At 50.4% G+C, this 19521-nt stretch overlaps 1 protein-coding gene across 7 annotated transcripts in view; it reads right to left on the bottom strand.

Annotated features, from left to right (window-relative positions):
• The window catches only part of KIF7 (kinesin family member 7), a 40718-nt gene that overhangs the window by 17468 nt on the left and 3729 nt on the right, over nucleotides 1-19521 (bottom strand). For 2 of the 7 annotated variants that reach the window (XM_057720084.1, XM_057720085.1), the window contains exons 4-19: nucleotides 18775-19168; nucleotides 17992-18520; nucleotides 17318-17434; nucleotides 16477-16704; nucleotides 15433-15569; nucleotides 14925-15040; nucleotides 14601-14753; nucleotides 12729-12931; nucleotides 11472-11669; nucleotides 10953-11078; nucleotides 10580-10756; nucleotides 9322-9537; nucleotides 8254-8460; nucleotides 7893-8091; nucleotides 7670-7816; nucleotides 7191-7465 (exon numbers count right to left, since the gene is read on the bottom strand). In XM_057720084.1, the coding sequence (XP_057576067.1) occupies nucleotides 7191-7465; nucleotides 7670-7816; nucleotides 7893-8091; nucleotides 8254-8460; nucleotides 9322-9537; nucleotides 10580-10756; nucleotides 10953-11078; nucleotides 11472-11669; nucleotides 12729-12931; nucleotides 14601-14753; nucleotides 14925-15040; nucleotides 15433-15569; nucleotides 16477-16704; nucleotides 17318-17434; nucleotides 17992-18520; nucleotides 18775-19168 (3422 nt within the window). Of the gene's footprint in view, nucleotides 1-136; nucleotides 7466-7669; nucleotides 7817-7892; nucleotides 8092-8253; nucleotides 8461-9321; nucleotides 9538-10579; nucleotides 10757-10952; nucleotides 11079-11471; nucleotides 11670-12728; nucleotides 12932-14600; nucleotides 14754-14924; nucleotides 15041-15432; nucleotides 15570-16476; nucleotides 16705-17317; nucleotides 17435-17991; nucleotides 18521-18774; nucleotides 19169-19521 lie in introns of those variants that run through there. The other 5 variants (XM_057720086.1, XM_057720081.1, XM_057720082.1 and 2 more) reach the window with 5 other exon arrangements.

The following is a 19521-nucleotide window of genomic DNA, read 5'->3' as shown; positions in this document are numbered from 1 at the left end:
GTTCCCGTCATTCACAGGGAGACTCACCTGAGTCATGGGTCTGCCCAGAGCACCCTGTGGACCAGTTTGCTGTCAAGTTTCGGCCAGGGGCTTGGCTAACAGTGAAAGCTGATTCAGAACTGTCTCATGGTCTCTGAAAAACTTTCAAGCCTGTTGTGTTACCAAACCCCAGTCCTACTATGATCTTATAAATCAAACTCTAAGTGAAAACTCCCATTTTTCCCTCCAGAGATTATTTTCATTTATTATAAAATGGTTTTAGAAAATCCTAAAACTGCTAAGCTTTCCATTCCCCACTCCCCACCCCCTGCCCCCATATACATAAAACCATTTAAACCACAATGCTGTTGCCATTAACTGTTCTGTGACAAGCCTTGGCTAAATTTCAGAACAGCACACACACATCAACATGAGACCAGAAACGTCCTGAAACTCAAGTGAAAAGGTGGCAGAGGGAGAGAGACAAGATGGCAGACAGAGTAGGACTTGAGCTCATCTCCTCTCACAAAAATGCCAAAATCACAACTGATTGCTGAACAGCCATCAAGAAAAGACTCAAACCTACCAAAAAAGATATTCTACACCCAAAGACCAAGAAGAAGCCCCAAGACAGTAGGAGGGTGCTTTAGCAATATAATCAAATCCCATACCTGCAGAGGTTCTTCCACAGGAGTAAGAGTCTGAGCCCCACATCAGGCTCACCAGCCTGGGGGTCTGGCATCAGAAGTAGGAGCCCCTAGAGCATTTGGCTTTGATGGCCAGCTGTGCTTGAGTGCAGGAGATCCACAGGACTGGGGGAAACAGAGACTTCACTCTTGGAGGGTGCACACAAAGTTTCACAAGCACTGGAGTCCAGGGCAAAGCAGTGACTCCATTAGAGCCTGGACCAGACCTACCTGTGGGCCTTAGAGAATCTCCTGGGAAGGTGGGGGTCAGCTGTGGCTCACTGTGGGGGGTAAGGACACTGGTGGCAGATGTCCCAGGGAATACTCATTGGTGTGAGCTCTCCCAGAGGTCACCATTTTGGCACCAAGACCTGGCCCCACCCAACAACCAGCAGGCTCCAGTCCTGGGATACCTCAGGCCAACCAACAGTGGGAATATAGCCCCACTCATCAGCAGACAGACTGTCTAAAGTCATCCAAAGCCAACAGCAGCATATAAACACCTTTGACATGGCCCTGCCCACCAGAGGGACAAGACCCAGCTCCACCCACCAGTGGGCAGGCGCCAGTCCCTCCCACCAGGAAGCCTGCACAAGCCTTTTAGACCAGCCTCACCCACTAGGCGGCAGATACCAGGACCAAGAAGAATTACAATCCTGCAGCCTGAGAAAAGGAGACCACAAACAGAAAATTAGACAAAATGAAAGCATAGAAATATGTACCAGACGAAGGAACAAGTTGAAACCCCAGAATAATAACTAAGTGACGTGGAAATAGGCAATCACCCTGAAAAGGAAATCAGAATAATGACAGTAAAGATGATCTAAGATCTTGGAAAAAGAATGGAGGCACATACCAAGAGGATGCAAGAAATGTTTAATAAACAGCTAGAAGCTTTAAAGAACAAACAGATGAAAAATACAATAACTGAAATGAAAAATAAACTAGAATCAATAAGAATAAATGAGACAGAAGAATGAATAAAGGAGCAGGAAGACAGATTAGTGGAAACCACTGCAGAATAACAAAGAAAACAGGATGAAAAGAAATGACAGTTTCAGGGACCTCTGGGACAACATTAAATGTGTATTATAAGAGTCCCAGAAGGAGAAGAGAGAAAGGGCCTGAGAAAATATTGAAGAGATAATAATTGAAATCTTCCCTAACATGGGAAAGGAAACACTCAAGTCCAGGACACACAGAGAGTCCCATACAGGATAAACCCAAGGAGAAACACATTGAGACATATTAATCAAACTGACAAATATTAAAGACAAAGAGAAAATATTAAAAGCAACAAGAGAAAAGTAACAACATACAAGGGAATCCTCATAAGGTTAGCTGCTTTTTCAGCTGAAACTCTGCAGACCAGAAGGAAGTGGTACAATATAAAGTGATGAAAGGAAAAAACCTACAGCCAAGAATAACTCTACCCAGCAAGGTTCTCATTAAAATTTGACAGAGAAATCAAAAGATTTACAGACAAGCAAAAGCTAACAATTCAGCACCACCAAACCAGCTTTATAACAAATGCTAATGGAACTTATCGGGGCAGAAAAGAAAAGGCCACAACTAGAAACAAGAAAATTACAAATGGGAAAGCTCACCGATAAAGGCAAACATAGTAAAGGTAGAAAATCATCCACAAATATCAAAACCAGCATTGTGAGGAGAGTACAAATGCAGGATATGGAAATGCGTTTGAAACTAAGAGACCAGCAACTTAAAACAATCCTGTATATATATAGACTGCTACATAAAAACCTCATAACTGCAAATCAAAAATCTACAATAGATAGAAAAGAAAAAGCAGTCTAAACACAACACTAAAGATAGACATCAAATCACAACAGAAAAAAGGGGAAGGGAAGAAAAAAGACCTACAAAAACAAATCCAAAACAATTAACAAGATGGCAATAAGAACATACATATCAATAATTTCCTTAAATGTAAATGGATTAAATATGCCAACCAAAAGACTGGCTGAATGGATACCAAAACAAGACCTGTATATGTGCTGTCTACAAGAGACCCACTTCAGATCTAGGGACAGATAAAGACTGAAAGTGAGGGGATGGAAAAAGGTATTCCATGCAAATGGAAATCAAAAGAAAGCTGGAGTAACAATACTCATAGGGTTAGGGTTAGGGTATCAGACAAAATAGACTTTAAAGACTGTTACAAGAGACAAGGACACTACAAAATGATCAAGGGATCAATCCAAGAAGATATAACAATTATATATGCCTCCAATCTAGGAGCACCTCAATATATAAGGCAAATGCTAACAGCTATAAAAGAAGAAATTGACAGTAATACAATAATAGTGGGGGACTTTAACACCTCATTTACATCAATGGACATATCATCCAGACAGAAAATCAATAAGGAAACAGGACTTAAATGACACATTAGACCAGATGGCCTGAAAGCAGCAGAATACACATTCTTCTCAAGTGCACATGGAACATTCTCCAGGATAGATAACATGCTGGGCCACAAAGCAAGCCTCCATAAATTTAAGAAAACTGAAAACATATCAACCATCTCCTCCAAGCACAATGCTATGAGATTAGAAATCAATTACAGGGGCTTTTTAAGAATAATTATGTTTTATGGTATGTCTACTAAAAAACTGATTCCAAAAGCTTTTGGTAACTTGAAACTTTAGACTTCTGCTAAATTAAATAATGGGAATTCATTGAATGACTTTATCATTTCCAAATAAGAAAAATAATAAAATATTGTTTAAAAGAAGAGAAATCAATTACAGGGAGAAAACTAAAAAGCAGATACATGGAGCTAAACAATACATTACTAAACAATCAATGGATAACTGAAGAAATCAAAGAGGCAGTCAAAAAATACCTAGAGACAAATGACAACGAAAACACGATGATCCAAAACCGACGGGACTAGCAAAAGCAGTTATAAGAGGAAAGTTTTTAGCAATACTATCTTACCTCAGGAAACACGAAAAATCTCAAACAACCTAACTTTACACCTAAAGCAACTAGAGAAAGAACAAACAAAACCCAAAGTTAGTAGAAGGAAAGAAATCATAAAGAGCAGAGCAGAAATCAATAAAATAGCAATGAAGAAAACAGTGGAAAAGATCAATAAAACTAAAAGCTGGTTCTTTGGAAAGATAAAATTGATAAGGCTTTAGCCAGACTCATCAAGAAAAAAAGGGAGAGGGCTCGAATCAATAAAATGAGAAATGAAAAAGAGAAGTTACAACTGACACCACTGAAATACAAAGGATCATAAGAGACTACTACAAGCAACTATATGCTAATTAAATAACCTAGAAGAAATGGACTTCTTAGAAATGTACAACCTTCCAAGACTAAAACAGGAAGAAATAGAAAATAAGAACAGACCAGTCACAAGTACTGAAATTGAAACTATGATTTAAAAACTTTCAATAAACAAAAGTCCAGGACCAGATGGCTTCACAGGTGAATTCTATCAAACACTTAGAGAAGAGCCAACATCTATCCTTCTCAAACTCTTCCCAAAAATTGCAGAGGAAGGAACACTCCCAAACTCATTCTATGTGGCCACCATCATGCTGATACCAAAACCAGACAGATACCACACACAAAAAAAGAAAATTACAGGCCAATATCACTGATGAATATAGACGCAAAAATCCTCAACAAAATACTAATAAACCAAATCCAATGATACATTGAAAAGATCATACACCATGATCAAATAGGATTTATCCCAGGGATGCAAGGATTTTTCCATATCTGTAAATCAATCAGTGTGATACACCCACATTAACAAACTGAAGAATAAAAACCATGACCATTTCAGTAGATGCAGAAAAATCTTTTGACAAAATACAACACCCATTTATGATAAAAACTCCAGAAAGTGGGCATAGAGGGAACCTACCTCAACATAATAAAGGCCATGTATGACAAACCCATAGCTAACATCATTCTCAATGATGAAAAGCTGAAAGCATTTCCTCTAAGATCAGGAACAAAACAAGGATGTCCACTTTCACCACTTTTATTCAACATAGTTTTGGAAGTCCTAGCCCCAGCAATTTGAGAAGAAACTGAAATAAAAGGAATCCAAATTGGAAAAGAAGTAAAACTGTCACTGTTTGCAGATGACATGACACTATACATACAAAATCCTAAAGATGCTACCAGAAAACTACTAGAGCACGTCAGTGAATTTAGTAAGGTGGCAGAATACAAAACTGATACACAGAAATCTCTTGTATTTCTATACACGAACAACAAAAGATCAGAAAGAGAAATTAAGGAAACAATCTCATTTACCATCACATCAAAAAGAATAAAATACCTAGGAATAAACCTACCTAAGGAGGCAAAAGACCTGTACTCTGAAAACTATAAGATGATGATGAAAGAAAATGAAGCTGACATAAACAGATGGAGAGACATACCATGTTCTTTGATTGGAAGAATCAATATTGTCAAAATGACTATAATACCCAAGGCAATTACAGATTCAATGCAATCACTATCAAATTACCAATGGCATTTTTCACAGAACTAGAACAAGAAATTTTACAATTTGTAAGGAAACGCAAAAGACCCTGAACAGCCACAGCAACCCTGAGAAAGAAAAATGGAGCTGAAGGAATCAGGCTCCTTGACTTCAGACTATACTACAAAGCTACAGTAATCAAAACAGTATGGTACTGGCACAGAAAAAGACACACAGATCAATGGAACAGTATAGAAAGCCCCAAAATAAACCCACACACCTATGGTCAACAACGATCTACAATCTACAACAAAGGAGAAAAGGTCATACAATGGAAAAAAGTCTCTTCAATAACTGGTGCTGGGAAAACTGGACAGCTACGTGTAGAAGAATGAAACTAGGACATTCTCTAATTCCATACACAAAAATAAACTCAAAATGGATTAAAGACCTAAATGTAAGACTGGGTACTATAAATCTCTTAGAGGAAAACATAGAACACTCTGACATAAATCACAGCAATATCTTTTTGGATCCTTCTCCCAAAGTAATGAAAATAAAAACAAAAATAAACAAATGGGACCTAATTAAACTTAAAAGCTTTTGCACAGCAAAAAACAACAAAAAAACAACCCATAAACAAAATGAAAACACAACCCACAGAATGGGAGAAAATATTTGCAAACAAGGTGACTGACAAGGAATTAATTTCCAAAATATACAAACAGCTCATGCAGCTCTATGTCAAAAAAAACAAACCAATCAAAAAATGGGCAAAAGAGCTACATAGACATTTCTCCAAAGAAGACATACAGATGGTCAAAAAGCACATGAAAAGATGTTCAGAGAAATGCAAATCAAAACTGCAATGAGGTATCACGTCACACCAGTCAGAATGGCCATTATCAAAAAGTCAACAAACAATAAATGCTGGAGAGGATGTGGAGAAAAGGGAACCCCTCCTATACTGTTGCTGAGAATGTAAATCGATACAACCATTATGGAGAACAGTATGGAGGTTCCTTAAAAAACTAAAAATAGAACTACCATATGATCCAGCAATGCCACTCCTAGGCATAAATCTGGAGAAAACTGCAATTCAAAAAGATACATGCACCCCAATGTCCACTGCAGCACTATTTACAACAGCCAAGACTTGGAAGCAACCTAAATGTCCGTCAGCAGAGGAATGGATAAAGAAGATGTGGTACGTATTTACAATGGAATATTACTCAGCCATAAAAAGAATGAAATGCCATTTGCAGCAACATGGTTGGGCCTAGAGATTATCATACTAAGTGAAGTAAGTCAGACAGAAAGACAAATATCCTATGATATCACTTATATGTGGAATCTAAAAAAAAAAAAGATACAAATGAACTTATTTACAAAACAGAAACAGACTCACAGACTTTGAAAACAAACTTATGGTTACCAAAGGGGAAAGGTAAGGGGAAGGTAAGGGGAGGGATAAATTAGGAGTTTGGGATTAACATATACATACTACTATTTATAAAATAATCAACAAGGACCTACTACATAGCACAGGGAACTCTACTCAATAATCTGTAATAATCTATATGGGGAAAGAATCTGAAAAAGAACAGATATATGTATAAGTATAACTGAATCACTTTGCTGGACACCTGCAACTAATACAACACTGTAAAGCAACCATACTCTAATGTAAAATAAAAATTAAATTAAAAAAAGACCAAAAGGAGGCAATCGGGTACCGCAGCTTAAAGGAAATGAATGGTAGAAATCTTTTTTAAGCAAGTGATTTGAGTCCAGTTCTGGGCTGTGGCCCAAACTTGCTGACTCCAATTAGAAAGATCAGGACCTTGTTTAGAGTTTGAGGTAAGGACTCCTTCACAGAAGGGAGCGTTGACATTGCACCTTTCAGCAGGCTCCAAATCTCCCTCCAAGGCCGGCTCTGCCCCAAGGGCCTACAGGGGGTTTTTCCTGACATCAATCATCCCTGGGCTGGTCCTTCGCAGCTCCCGCCGGGGCTTGGGCAAGGGCCCAAGGTTCCAGGGCAGACCCACCTCACCCACAGGTAGCACCCGCCCCACCAGGGGCTCAGTGGCTTCCCGCTGCCGTAGCTCCTCCGGGGAGCCCTGCTCCTCGCTGCATAGGCTCGAGCGTTTCCATGTCAATGGTAACGGGGCATGGACCAAGTCCCGCATCTCCTCACGGGCACGGGGGGCACACTCTGCGACAGGGGGCTGCCAAAGAGGCTCAGGCGCTGGGTGGGGCTCGTCTTCACTTCCAGGGGCTTGTCTGTTCTCCAGGCACAGGGTCCTCTTCTCCCCACCTGTCACTGGGAAGAACAACATCCTTGTCAGAAACAGAGGTAGCAGCCCCTTCCTGAAGTCCTAGCTTTCCAACGCCCCATTGCAATAAGCAACGTGTAAAATGACCCAAGAGCTGAAGTTAGAGTGGTCTCTAAGCTTTCCCCAAAACAAAGAACACCTGATGTCTGGGTAAAGAATTGGCCAGCCTGGAGATAGCATGTAACAATTACCCCTGCTCTGGCCGGCAGCATTCAAACTACTGAGCTTCTGTTTCAGTTCCTGGTTTATCCACATGTGGCGGCCCAGCTCCTTCTCCAGAGCTTGAATTCTGGTCTCATATTGTCTCTTGCTGTCTGCTAACCCTTCCCCAAGGTGGTCTGAAGGGAAAAGGCAGAAAGAGGTGGTGAAGGGCAGGCGGCAGCCACCAGTCTTCAGGGCAGGCCCGGGCCTCACCTCGACTCTGCTGGAGGAGGAGCTGGATGTTCTGCTCGTGTTCCTTTTGCTGCAGGGTCAGCTGGCGGTCCATCTCCAGGCGCTGCCGCTCTAGGGCCACCTCCAGCCAGTAGACCAGCCTCTGCTGCTCCTCCAGCTGCAGCTCCAGCTCCGAGAAGGCAATCTGCTGCTGGTGCTGCTCCTCTCGGAGCGTCACCACCTGTCCCAAGGCCCAGGAAGGCTCAGCCCCCAGCGCTGGCTCCCTTCACCCAGGGAATCCCCAACCAGGGGCAGTTATTTGGCCAACTAGCCACCAACGCCATCAACCTCCCCCACCCGAGTTCCAGCAGGAGGAGGCAGGGGTTCATGGGCCAGTGACCACCTTGTCGAAGTACTTGCAGAGTAGGGCTCTCGTCTCCGAGGACGAGAGGTAGCTGAGCTTGGCCATGAGGTTCATCTCGCACTGGGACAGCAAGGAGGCCGAGGCCCGCAGCACCCGCTGGCGGCACGTGATGGCCTCATTCTTGTACTCAATGGCAGCGTCCAGGGCCTCGATGGCCTCGTCCAGCTGGAACAGTGTCCGCTCCTCCTGCGGGGACACAGGGACGTGTGGAGAGGGAGTACTGGCTTCCTGCTCTGTGGAACGCCCCCTCCCTGAACGACGTCTTAGGCAGGCTTTTGATAGTCACACGCAGCCATGACCCAGCCCTTACATGTCCCCTCATCCTAGCGCACAGTCAGCACATCGAGAGAAGGGCCCCTGCCCATTATGGCAGGAACAGGGACGCTTCCATCTCAGCCTCAGCCCTGGGGGTGGGGGAGGCTGGGGCTCTGCTAAAAGGCTGCTCTCTGAAGCATGTGGCCTCTGGAGTGACCTGCACTCGGGAAACCCTGCCCTGAAGGGAAGGTGTGGCAGGACCGCAGGGGCAGCCCGGGTCTGCTGGGGTCCATTTCTCTTTTTTTTAATTTTTATTTTTTGGCTGCACCTCACGTAATGTGGGATCTTAGTTTCCCGACCAGGGATCGAACCCATGCCCCCTGCAGTGGAAGCATGGAGTGCTAACCGCTAGACCACCAGGGTAGCCCCAAGGGGTCTGTTTCTCTCAACACAGGCTTTCTCTGCTGTCAGGAGGGCAAAGCTAGGTGGCTATAAGGCGTGCTGACGTGGTCCCGGCTCTCATCCCCTGTAGGGCGTTGAGAGGTGTGAGTACGTGATATATACATGAGGTCAACACAGTGCAGGATGCCGAACGCATCCAGAGTCCAGCTGGGTGGGACCGAGCGCAGCCAGGCCCAGCCGTGTGTCCCAGACACAGGGGCTGGAGTAGGGGCGGGAGGGCCAGTCCTGCATGCTCTTTGTGCGCTAATACCCGGGAGGAACGCATGTCCAAAAGCAGCAAGGCCTGTACCCAGCAGAGAACGGGGGCCGGGGCCAGCCTAAGGGGCGCACCTCGGCCGACAGCAGGCTGCCTTGCCTCAGCTTGCTGTCGATCTCCAGCCGCTGCTTCAGCAGCGTGTCCTTCTCCTGGCGCAGGGCGTCGATCTCCCCGCGGATCTGCTGCTGGCTCTGGGCGCTTCCCTGCCGCAGCTGCCCACTCTTCTCAGAGAGCTCCTTCTCCAGGTGCTCCAGCCGGCTGGACACGCGCACAATGTCCTCACTGAGGGCCTGCGGGTGGCACCGCCAGCGATTGGGGAAGGAGCAGACCCCATCCTCCCGGGGGTGACGGGAATGGCCCAGCCCCTCCAGGGGATGCTAAAGAGGAGTGCTGCTCAGTGGGGGGGCCTGACTCTCGGCTCCACACAGGCCGGGGAGTGGGGGCCTATGGGACCTGAGCCTCTGAAGAGGGGCCCCCAGAGATGGCCTGGAAGGAGGAGACAGACAAGCCGAGGAAAGGGCAGTCCTGACAAGGAGGGGACGACATGGGCAAAGGCAGAGCAGGGTGGTGGTGGCCTGTCACTGAGATGGTATGACTCCAGTTTGTGATGGGAATTACGGGAATTAATGGCCAAATCCCAAAGGCCTTTCCAGGAACCTGATGTGGGAGGAAGCGAGGGCTCTAACGGCCAAGGGAAGTTCTAAATAATCCAGCTGAACTCTCTTGGACTCCATGACAGCAGATGTGGGTCTGGAACACTGTGGGAATCTAGCCTGAGCACCCACTCCTGGAACAGGCTCTAGGCTTTGTGTGTGATGTACCCCTTCTCTAATTCTCATGGCAACACTGTGGCTCCATTTGAGAGGAGGAAACTGTGGCTCAGAAACTTCCTACTCAAGATGGAGCAATGAAGCCAAGTGGAGCTGGGTGAGGCCAGGTTCATCTGCCTCCAATGCCAGTGAAGGCGCTTTCCCTCTGGCCATACCACCTCTCCATACCCGTGGTTCCTTGTTCTGCCTGTGCAGTCCCAGAGCAGGTGGTTAATGAGGTAAAATGAATTATGGGACAGATACTGGAAGAGGTTCTTCTACCCACACATCAGAACCTGCCTCTCACACACCCTAAAGCCCTAGAATTCTTGAGAGATCCACAGGATATAGCCCAGTAGGACAGAGTTTGACCTGGCTGGAACTTACCTGGCAGGGACATTGCCTGGAAGAACCTCACCTGTCTAGAGCTCACCTGGCGGAAACTCAGCTGGCAGGCTCACTCCTTGCTGGACCTCACCTGGCAGAACCTCCCATGGCAGGGCCTCACTGGGTAGGGCCTCACCTGGCTGGACCGCAGGCGCTTGCTCTCCAGCCCCGTCTTCTCCTGCATCAGGGCCTCCTTCTTGGCCAGGATGGCCTCCCGCTTGCGGAGCTCCTCCCCCAGCTCCTCCAGTGCCCGTCGCTGCTGTAGGACCTTCTCCATCTCCTGGTCCAGCCACTTCTTCTGCTCCTCAATCTTCTGAGGGACAATGGGGGAGGCAGGGAGGGAACTCAGCTCTTACCTCAGGCTGTGTGGGTGGTGTGGGCAGCCACGCAGGTCAGATAGGGAGAATGTTGTACCCACCGGCTGACCCCCCAGGGGACCCTAGCAACGGGCCAGGCTGCCCAACCAGCCTGTGGGTGCCCTGCGGATGCAGACGCAGCCCAGGCCCCACCTGCTGCTGCTCCAGGCTGACCACAGAGCCATTGCTGCCGCTGCGCCGCTTCCTCTGAAACGCCGCGATCTCTTCCGTCTTGATCTTCAGGATCTTTTGCTGCTGCTCGTGCTTCAGCTCCAGCTCCTGAGGATGCACAGGGTGAGAGGCTCAGTGGGCAGGGCCGTAAGGGGCTCCCGCACCCTCCCAGAGCCTGTGATTCCCCCAAAGCCTGCAGGAGTGCCTGCCCCGCTCTCAAGACAGCCCTGCACAGCTTCCCCCAGCCTCGCCAGCCCCAAGTCTCGCTAACAGAAGCAAACACTTACAAGGTGCCAGTCCCCTTATAGAATTCATCCCACTGAATTCTCACCCTAGCCTTGAGTTTTCTATAACTCTCCTCACTTTCAAGTGAAAAAAACAAACTCAGGGAGGCCAAGGGACCTGCTCTATAAGTCACGTGGCTCTAAGTGCTCCCCTGGCTGTGCGCCCAGCTCGTCCTTCTGGCTGGGACACAGGCACCCCACCACCCAAGCGCCTGACCTTGACACGGTGCTGCCGCTTGTTCATCTCTGTCTCCAGGCGCCGCTTCTGCTCTGTCTCCTCGCGAAGCCGCCTCTGCAGCTGCCCCTGCTGCTGCCGCATGAGCTGCACGTTCCTCTCCAGCTCCTGCAGCCGCTTCTCGCTCTGGGCCGACAGCGACGCCAGCCGCTCCGTCGCCTGCTTCTTCTCCTTCAGCACCTGGGACCAACACAGCCTCCGCTGGGCCACAAGTGGCGGCTGCCAAGAGCCTGGCATGGTGGCTGGCACTCAACAAGGGTGGGCAGGACAGAAGGACGATGCATAGAGGGACACACAGAAGGGAAAACAGGTAGGTGGATGATGGACTGATAAAAATATCAAAATTATAAAAATGTCAAAATACTATGACATTTTTACCATGTACCAGGCACCACACCATGTGCTCTCAGTATACTAACTGATCCTAACAATCCTATGAAAAGGTTTTAAAGGTTTCCTACTTAACAGATTAGGAAACTGAAGTGCAGAGTGGTTATGAAACTTGACCAAGGATATACAACTAGTAAACAGCAGAGCTGGGATTCAAACCCAAGCAGTCAAGGCTCCAGAACCTGTGCTCTTAATCACTCAGTTGTACTGTTTCTTGGATACCTGAACTGAGAAAAGAGGAATGAATGATGGATGGACAGCTGCAAAGAGGAATGGATGGAAGGGTGGGTGGACAGACAGATGATGGGATCACATAAAGGTAAAAAACAGGATGGACAGGTAATGCAAGGACGGGTAAAGGGGAATAGAAAGACAAATGAACAGACGCATAAATAGACAAGCACATCAGCTGATAAAAGGATAATCAGATGGATGGATTAGACACAGGGACTGATGGGTCGACAGAGAGGGATGATGGGATGGAGAGGCGGGTGAATGGAGAGCTGGAAGGGTAGACAGATGGAGGGAGGGAGAGGAGGGTTGCAGGAGGGAGGACTGGTTTCTCCCGATGTCCATTCTCACTCTCACTGGTCTCCTAGATGGTCTTCAGGCAGGCCCCACCACCCTGCCTCTGCTGTGTTTAAAGCTGAGCTGACTCCCAGCACCACCAGCTTCTAATACCAGCCTCACCCTGGGAGGCTAGGAGGGCGTTAGCACCACCAGCTGGGGCACAAGGGCCTGAGCACCCATGGGTTCCTCAGCGAGCTTGAGCTCCGGGGCTCACATGTATTGATCCGAGGACCCCAGCCTGGGAGGCCGCAACCACCACCCCTGGGTTCTGGCACTGACCTGCACTTGGCTCTGAGCGGCAGCAACCCTCTTGCGGAACTCCTGCAGCTGCGAACGCTCACAGGCGTCCTGGGGCTCCTTGCCCTCGAGCTCCCGCAGCTGCTTCTGGCCTTCACTCAGCTCGGCCCGCACCCGCTCTGCCTCCTGCTCCAGCTCCCGGATGCGCTCGCTGTGCTGGCGGTTCAGGGCCTGGGCTGCCTTCCCTGGAAGAGAAGGGGGGTTGTGTCAGCACGGGCAGCCCCTCTCCCTGAAGAGCATCGTAGTTCATTCCCATGGGAACTTTTCCAGACCTCTGTCAGTGCTGGATACCTACATGGATTTTGCCATGATTTTGTACCCCTAGTGCCATACTCCTAGCACCAATTTACTTAATATTTTTCTTTATTATTTATTTATTTATTTAATTTATTTTTATTGGCTGTATTGGGTCTTTGTTGCTGCACATTGGGCTTTCTATAGTTGTGGCAAGCAGGGGCTACTCTTTATTGTGGTGTGTGGGCTCCTCATTGCAGTGGCTTCTCTTGTTGCAGAGCATGGGCTCTAGGTGCGTGGGCTTTAGTAGTTGTGGCACACAGGCTCAATAGTTGTGGCTCACAGGCTCTAGAGCACAGGCTCAATAGTTGTGGCACACGAGCTTAGTTGCTCTGCGGCACGTGGGGTCTTCCTGGAACAGGGATTGAACCCATGTCCCCTGCATTGGCAGGCAGATTCTTAACCACTGCGCCACCTAGGAAGTCCAATATTTTTCTTTAAATTGACTCATTTTTCAAAATAACCTTATCCATAGCAGTGACCCAGGGGAAATATGGGTTAACTAGTTTTACTTTTACCTAATACGTGCTAAAATAAATATATAACTTGAGCCTGCATACAACTAAGCCTCTAGAACTAACTTCCATTTGTAAGAAATATAGAGAACAGAGGGACAAGCTAAATGACACCAGAAGGAAGGTAACAGACAAACCGAGAACATTTGGGCTTTGAAACATCCTATAGGATGACTGTGAAATGGTGAGAGAAGGGAGACTTCAGAGACCTCATGAGCAAATATAACGTGTAGACCATCCCGGAGCTGCACACAGACGCTGCTGAAGAACTGCGTCTGCTCTAGGCACTGAGAGAGCATTAGTTTTGTTAGGTATGCTAATGGCATTTCAGTTAAAATGTCCAAAGAGAGGCACACTGAAAGGTGTAGGGATGAAACAACATGATGTCCTGCATTTGCTTCAAAATATTTCAGCAAAGAAAAAAGGGAGAGAGGAAATGAATGTGGGCAAACTTGTAAATGCTAAATCTGGTGATGGATATGTAGGGACTGTCATATATTTGTTTGAAATTGTTCCCAGTGCATTCTGTAATAAATTCATAACTATTAAAATTAAAAAGCTTAACTAGTCACCACCTAAAATCATCCCCTGCTCGTTCACCTGCATCACCAGTAGCAGATGTAGCATGATGTGGGGATGCTGTCTGCTCCCCAGGACTGGGATATTCTGTGCCCAGCGTGGTGCCTGATACACAGCAGGCAATTGATTAATAATATTGGGTTGACCGAGAAGTTCGTTCCGGTTTTTCCATAACATGTGACAAAAAATCCGAACGAAGTTTTTGGCCAACCCAATAATAAGAACTAACGTTTCCTGAAAGCTAGTCTAAGCACTTTACCTGAGTTAACTCATTCCAACAACCTATAAAGCAGGTACAGTTGCTATCTCCATTTTAGAGATGAGAAAACTAAAGCACAAAGGGGTTATCCTACCTGCTCAAGATCACACGTCTGGAAGAAGCTGAGCTGGTTTACACCTATGCCATCCGGACCCTGCTCCTAACCACCCTCAGGTAGAAGGCCTGCCTGCAAGCCCACCCCCTCACCTGTGCGGACCAACTCGCCGATGAGCTCTTCCTTCATGCGGATGTTGATGGCCAACTCACGGATCTTCTGCTGGGCTCGGGCCAGCTGCCACTCAGAGGCCATGGCAGCGGGGGCCTGGCAGGGCTGAGCTGGGACCTTGCTCCCACCAACCACTGTAACAGGCTGACTGTCAGGGCCGCCACCCCAACTGACAGTGGAGGAGGCAGAGGAGGGGAGGGGAGGGGCGTGCTGGCCAGAGGCACCCAGGGATGGTGTGTGGACTGTCCTGGGTGGCCAGTCCAGGACCATGAAGGGGAAGAGGGGTCAGGACCCTCTCAGCTCACCTCTGGGCCCCGGGATGGCTGCACCCAGCTCCTCCAGGTGAAGCTCTGGGCCCTTCCTGCTGAGAGGACTCCCTGGGTGGGCCCCCATCCTCTGGTTCCACTTACTGATCCCATTCCTGCAGGGCAGAAGTGGGGGTCTGTACCCCTCCCCAGCCCCTGCCCCAGCCCAGCCACCTCCTGGGCCCAGGAGAGGAAGAGAGGCCACCGGACCTTCCATCCCCACAGAGTCACTGTAACCCCAGGATGTCAGTCTGGCAGAACTCTGAGGCCAGCAGCTGAACTTAAAGGGTGCATGGCAGCTGGGGGCACTGAGGGCCACCTTGGAGGCCGAGAACCAGAGTCCTGGGCCCATCCCTCAGCACACCCACCCCAGCGAGAACTCTTTATTCAGAGCTCACAGCCCCTGCCTGCTTTCCGCCAAGGGCTGGCCAGGGCAACGTAGGTGAGGGCACCCTGAGACCACAGTGGGATCCGCCTCCTTGTCAGATGGGCCACGGGTCCCATTCACCTGCGTGGATTCCGGGGCAGCTCCTCCTCCTCCCCCTCCTCTTCCTCCTCTTCCTCTGACGCAGCTGAAGAGCCACTTCCCAGCCTGTCTCCCTCTGCCACCAACTCGGCTCCAGCCTCCCTGCCATTTGTCACCTGCTAGGGGAATGCCAGGGTTTCAGGACAGGAAGCTTCCAGGGCATTCTCCACCAGCCATCTCCCATCACCAAGTCTTTGCTCCTACCTATGCCCCACTTTGCATGGTCCTCACATCTCTACCTCTCCAAAGCCCTACCTCACCTTCAAGATCTAGCTCACATGACACTTCTGGAAGGCTTTCCAGTCTCAAGTCGGAGCAGGAGCTTCCTCCCTCTTCTCTCGCTCCTTCCTCCTCTCCCTCACTTCCCTTCCTCCCTCCAATCCTGCTCCAGCTCCCAAAGCAAATCTGGGACTCCTCGGGGGACAATCAGCCCTTTCTATCTTGTATATAGGTCACCTGCACCGAGTCTTATCTCAGCAACAACACCTCACCAGAGTAGGGGGTGCATAACAGGCTTCTGCTAAACCCATGTCCTCCCTCTCTCTTTAGAGCTGAGATGACCCAGAGCTTTCAGGCAGATGCAGGAGGAGCCTTTGTCTGAAAGGCCCCAAGTGACAGAACTAGAAACAAGAGACCAGGCTCAAGGAGAAGATTAGAGCTCATGGAAAAGTGAACTTGCAAAGAAAGGCATCAAAAGACAGAGGGGGGTGGCCTCAGAGGTGATGAGCTCCCCATCCCTGGAGGTATGCAAGCTTTCTATTCCATACTGGAAGCCAGAACCCCCTCTGTAACCTCCTCACTCGAGCAATCTCCAGCTACTCCAAGGATGCTCGATGGCACCAGATCCTTCTGAGAGGCCCTACCCAAATTTTGGCCATTCCTCTACGAATACCAGAAAGGGGTATCTCATAGCTGGTCCCATGAAAGCATGGGGTGAGGGACACATTCCTTAGCATCACCCTTCCCCTGCCCGAGCCTGCCCAGGTCAACAGGCCCAGCAGATACCCAGCCTTGCCACATCCTCACCTTTCCCCAATTCTCATGGCCAACTTCATCACTAGGAATGCAGGCAGGGGGCACCACACCCAACACATGGGTGTGGACACCCCCCAGGGGGGCTGTATGAGGCCGGGGCACAAAGGACCCAGGAGCCAAGCCCTGCAAGAGCCCTGGGGCCCCCCAGCCAGGCCGCACCAGCTCCAGCCGCAGCCGCAGCTCTTCCATCTCCTCCTGCTGCTCACGAAGCCGGTCGCTCTGCAAGACATGGCCCAGGTGTTGATGGGGGACATGGATGTGGGAGAGGTGGGGTGCAGGGATGCTGACAGGCAGAAGTGCAGGAAACTGAACGTCTGAGGCCACCCTGCCCTCTCTGTGCTAAAATGGAGGAGGGCCAAATACCTCTGACCACCTCTTTTTTTTTCCACAGCAAATTTACAAATATTTATTGGATGACCATCTCTTGGTGTCCCTCCTGCACACACACTGCATTAGTTCGGGTTCAAACTCACCCGTCCTGCCACATCCTCACTCCCTTCATATCTATGCCACTCCTTGCCAGCAGAGGGCGCCAGGAGCAATGCTGACCCAGTTACCCTGGGACAAAAGGAACAGCCCAGCCCCGGAGTCTAACCCTGCTGTCCCCGCAGTCCCACTTCCTATCCACCCTCAGGACCACCCTGCACACCCACTCGCACCAAGCTCTTCCTCCCCTCCACACTTTTGCTCATACTGTGCACCCCATCTCTCTACCCATCCTGCCAGAACCCTCCCCTGGCTAACTTCCTCTCATCCTGACAGGCTCAGCTCAGCTTCACCTCCCGGCCGAAATGCCCCGACCCATTCACCACCGTGGAAGGGGGCGCCTCACCTGCAGTTTGTACTGCTCCATGGCATCCTCCAGCGCAGCCAGAAAGTCTCGGTTCTCCTCCTCCAGTCGAGCCACCTGGCTCTGCAAGGCCAGCAGCTGCAGCGCCCCCTCATCTTCCTATGGGGCAGGGAGAGAAGCTTCAGGGGCAGACGTCAGGACAAGCCGGCCTGGCCCTGAGACACCTCAGCCCTCTCACTGCCCTGCCAGAGGTTCCCCTAGCCCTGGTTGCTACTCTGCACCAAGCCCTGCCTGCAACAGGGCGGGGCGGGGGGGGGGGGGGGGGTCCAGGCCCCGCCTGGCCTGCAGTCCCTTCCACAAGCCATTGGGCCAACTCTTGTAATTATTAATATTTTCATTAATAAGGAAATATGATGTTATTCCGTTTTCAATAACAATGATGTTATTAACAATGATAACATCACCGCTATCATTAAGAACAGCTTAGCCTTCATCAGCCCTTGTGACACCTTCAGTCCTTGTATCACCAGAAAGTAGATACTAACGTTATCCCTGTTTTACAGATAGAGCCCCTGCGGATTGGAAAGTCATCAAGGTCACCAGCATAAGTGCCTCTGAATCCCAAATGCGCTCTGCTAATGAGCAACGGGCAGGGACATAGCGAGCTGTATGAAGACCTTCTTCCTTCCCCTTCCTCTCCCCACCCCCGGCCACACCTGGCCCTTGGCCACCTTTCGGCCGCCGGGCCCCTGCGTGTTCTGCTCCTCGGCGGAGGCGCTCTCGATGCCGCTGTCGGGCCCAGAGGCGGAGCTCAGGGCGCTGCGCTCGCCCTCGACGGCGCACAGCCAGTCGCGCACCTTCCGGGCGGCGGCGCCAGGCAGCCCGGGCTCTGCCTGCAGCTCGCGCAGAAGGCTGTAGGCGGCGTCGGTGCGGGCCCGGTAGCGCGCGCACTCGGCGCCCAGGCGGGCAGCGGCCGCGGCGGAGGCGGGGCCCGGGGCGCGCCGGCCGCGGTGGATGATGCGAGTCTCCGATCGGTGCCTGGGCGGCCCCCGCGCACCAACGGCTGCCTCCTCTGGCGCCCGCTCGGCCTCGGGCCGCCAGTTGACAGTGGCGCGGTTGCGGATGTTCTGGGCGCGGCTGGCGTAGTTAAGAGTGTTGAGCGTCTCGTCGAAGTCCGAGGAGGAAGGGCTGACGCAGGCGATCATCACTGTCTTGGCGTTCCCGCCCAGCGAGTCTTTGAGGATCCTGAGGGCGCCAGGGGAAACGCGTCAGGGGCCGCAACGTGCTAGGGCCGGAGGTCCAGACCCCAAACCGGGTCTCATCCTCGGCGCGGTTCCCCGGAGGCTGGACACCTCAAACCGCGTGGGCGACGCGCCCCCGAAGTCTGAGGGGGGCCCATCTCCTAGTCGCCTCCCCCCAAACCTCAGAGGCCAGATAGGAGCTAGAAAAGACTAGCACGGCTCTCGGGGCCCCTTCTCCGTGGGCCAGCGGCGGCTCACCGGGTGATCTTGGAGTCCCGGTAGGGGATGTGGCTGCCGCGGCGCTGGGGGTCACCCAGGGCGCTGATGACGTTGCCCAGTGCCAAGAGGCTGCTGTTGATCTGAATGCTCTCCTTGAGACGCTCGCCTGTGCTGCCTGTCTTGAGCACCCTCTCCGAGCCTGCCAAGTCCACGAAGTGGAACTTGGAGATGAGCAGCTGGCCCGCAGCGGGTCGGGGCAGGCGGCTGGGGGCGCGCCCTCGCTGCTCCAGGGTCACAGTGAAGACCGTGTGTGAGCGGCTGGAGAGGCGGTTGAGGTGTGTGGCCCCCGTGTGCCGCGCTGCGTTGCCCATCTCCAGGAGGCTCAGCACCTCATCCAGGCCCTCCACGTCCACCTCCTTCACCCCACAGAGCACTGCCGGCACAGAAGGTTGTGAGCCCAAAGCAGGGGCAGCCTGAGACTGACTGCCAGGAGAGCAGGCAGAGCACGGCTGGTCCCCTACAGCTCTTCCTGACCCAGGGGTCCCTTCCCCATGTCCAGGGGGTTCTGCCCACACTGGTTGGGGCTTGGGGGGTCTCCAGCTTCCCCCATGCTCACCTCAGTGCCTCTCACTCTGGGTACACCAGTGTATACTGAACTCAGTAGAGAGGGTAAACAAAAGCAAAACTTTCCAGAGCTTGGGTTTCCCAGTTAGGAGGTACCCCCCACCAGACAGGTAAGCCACTCCAAGCAGGTGAAGCCTCCCCAAGCCAGGTACCCCACTCCCG

Source organism: Hippopotamus amphibius, chromosome 2 (genome assembly GCF_030028045.1).
Source record: "Hippopotamus amphibius kiboko isolate mHipAmp2 chromosome 2, mHipAmp2.hap2, whole genome shotgun sequence".
NCBI classification, from domain to species: domain Eukaryota; kingdom Metazoa; phylum Chordata; class Mammalia; order Artiodactyla; family Hippopotamidae; genus Hippopotamus; species Hippopotamus amphibius.
Note: the sequence above shows the minus strand (reverse complement) of the source record. Positions and strands in the feature narration are given on the sequence as shown.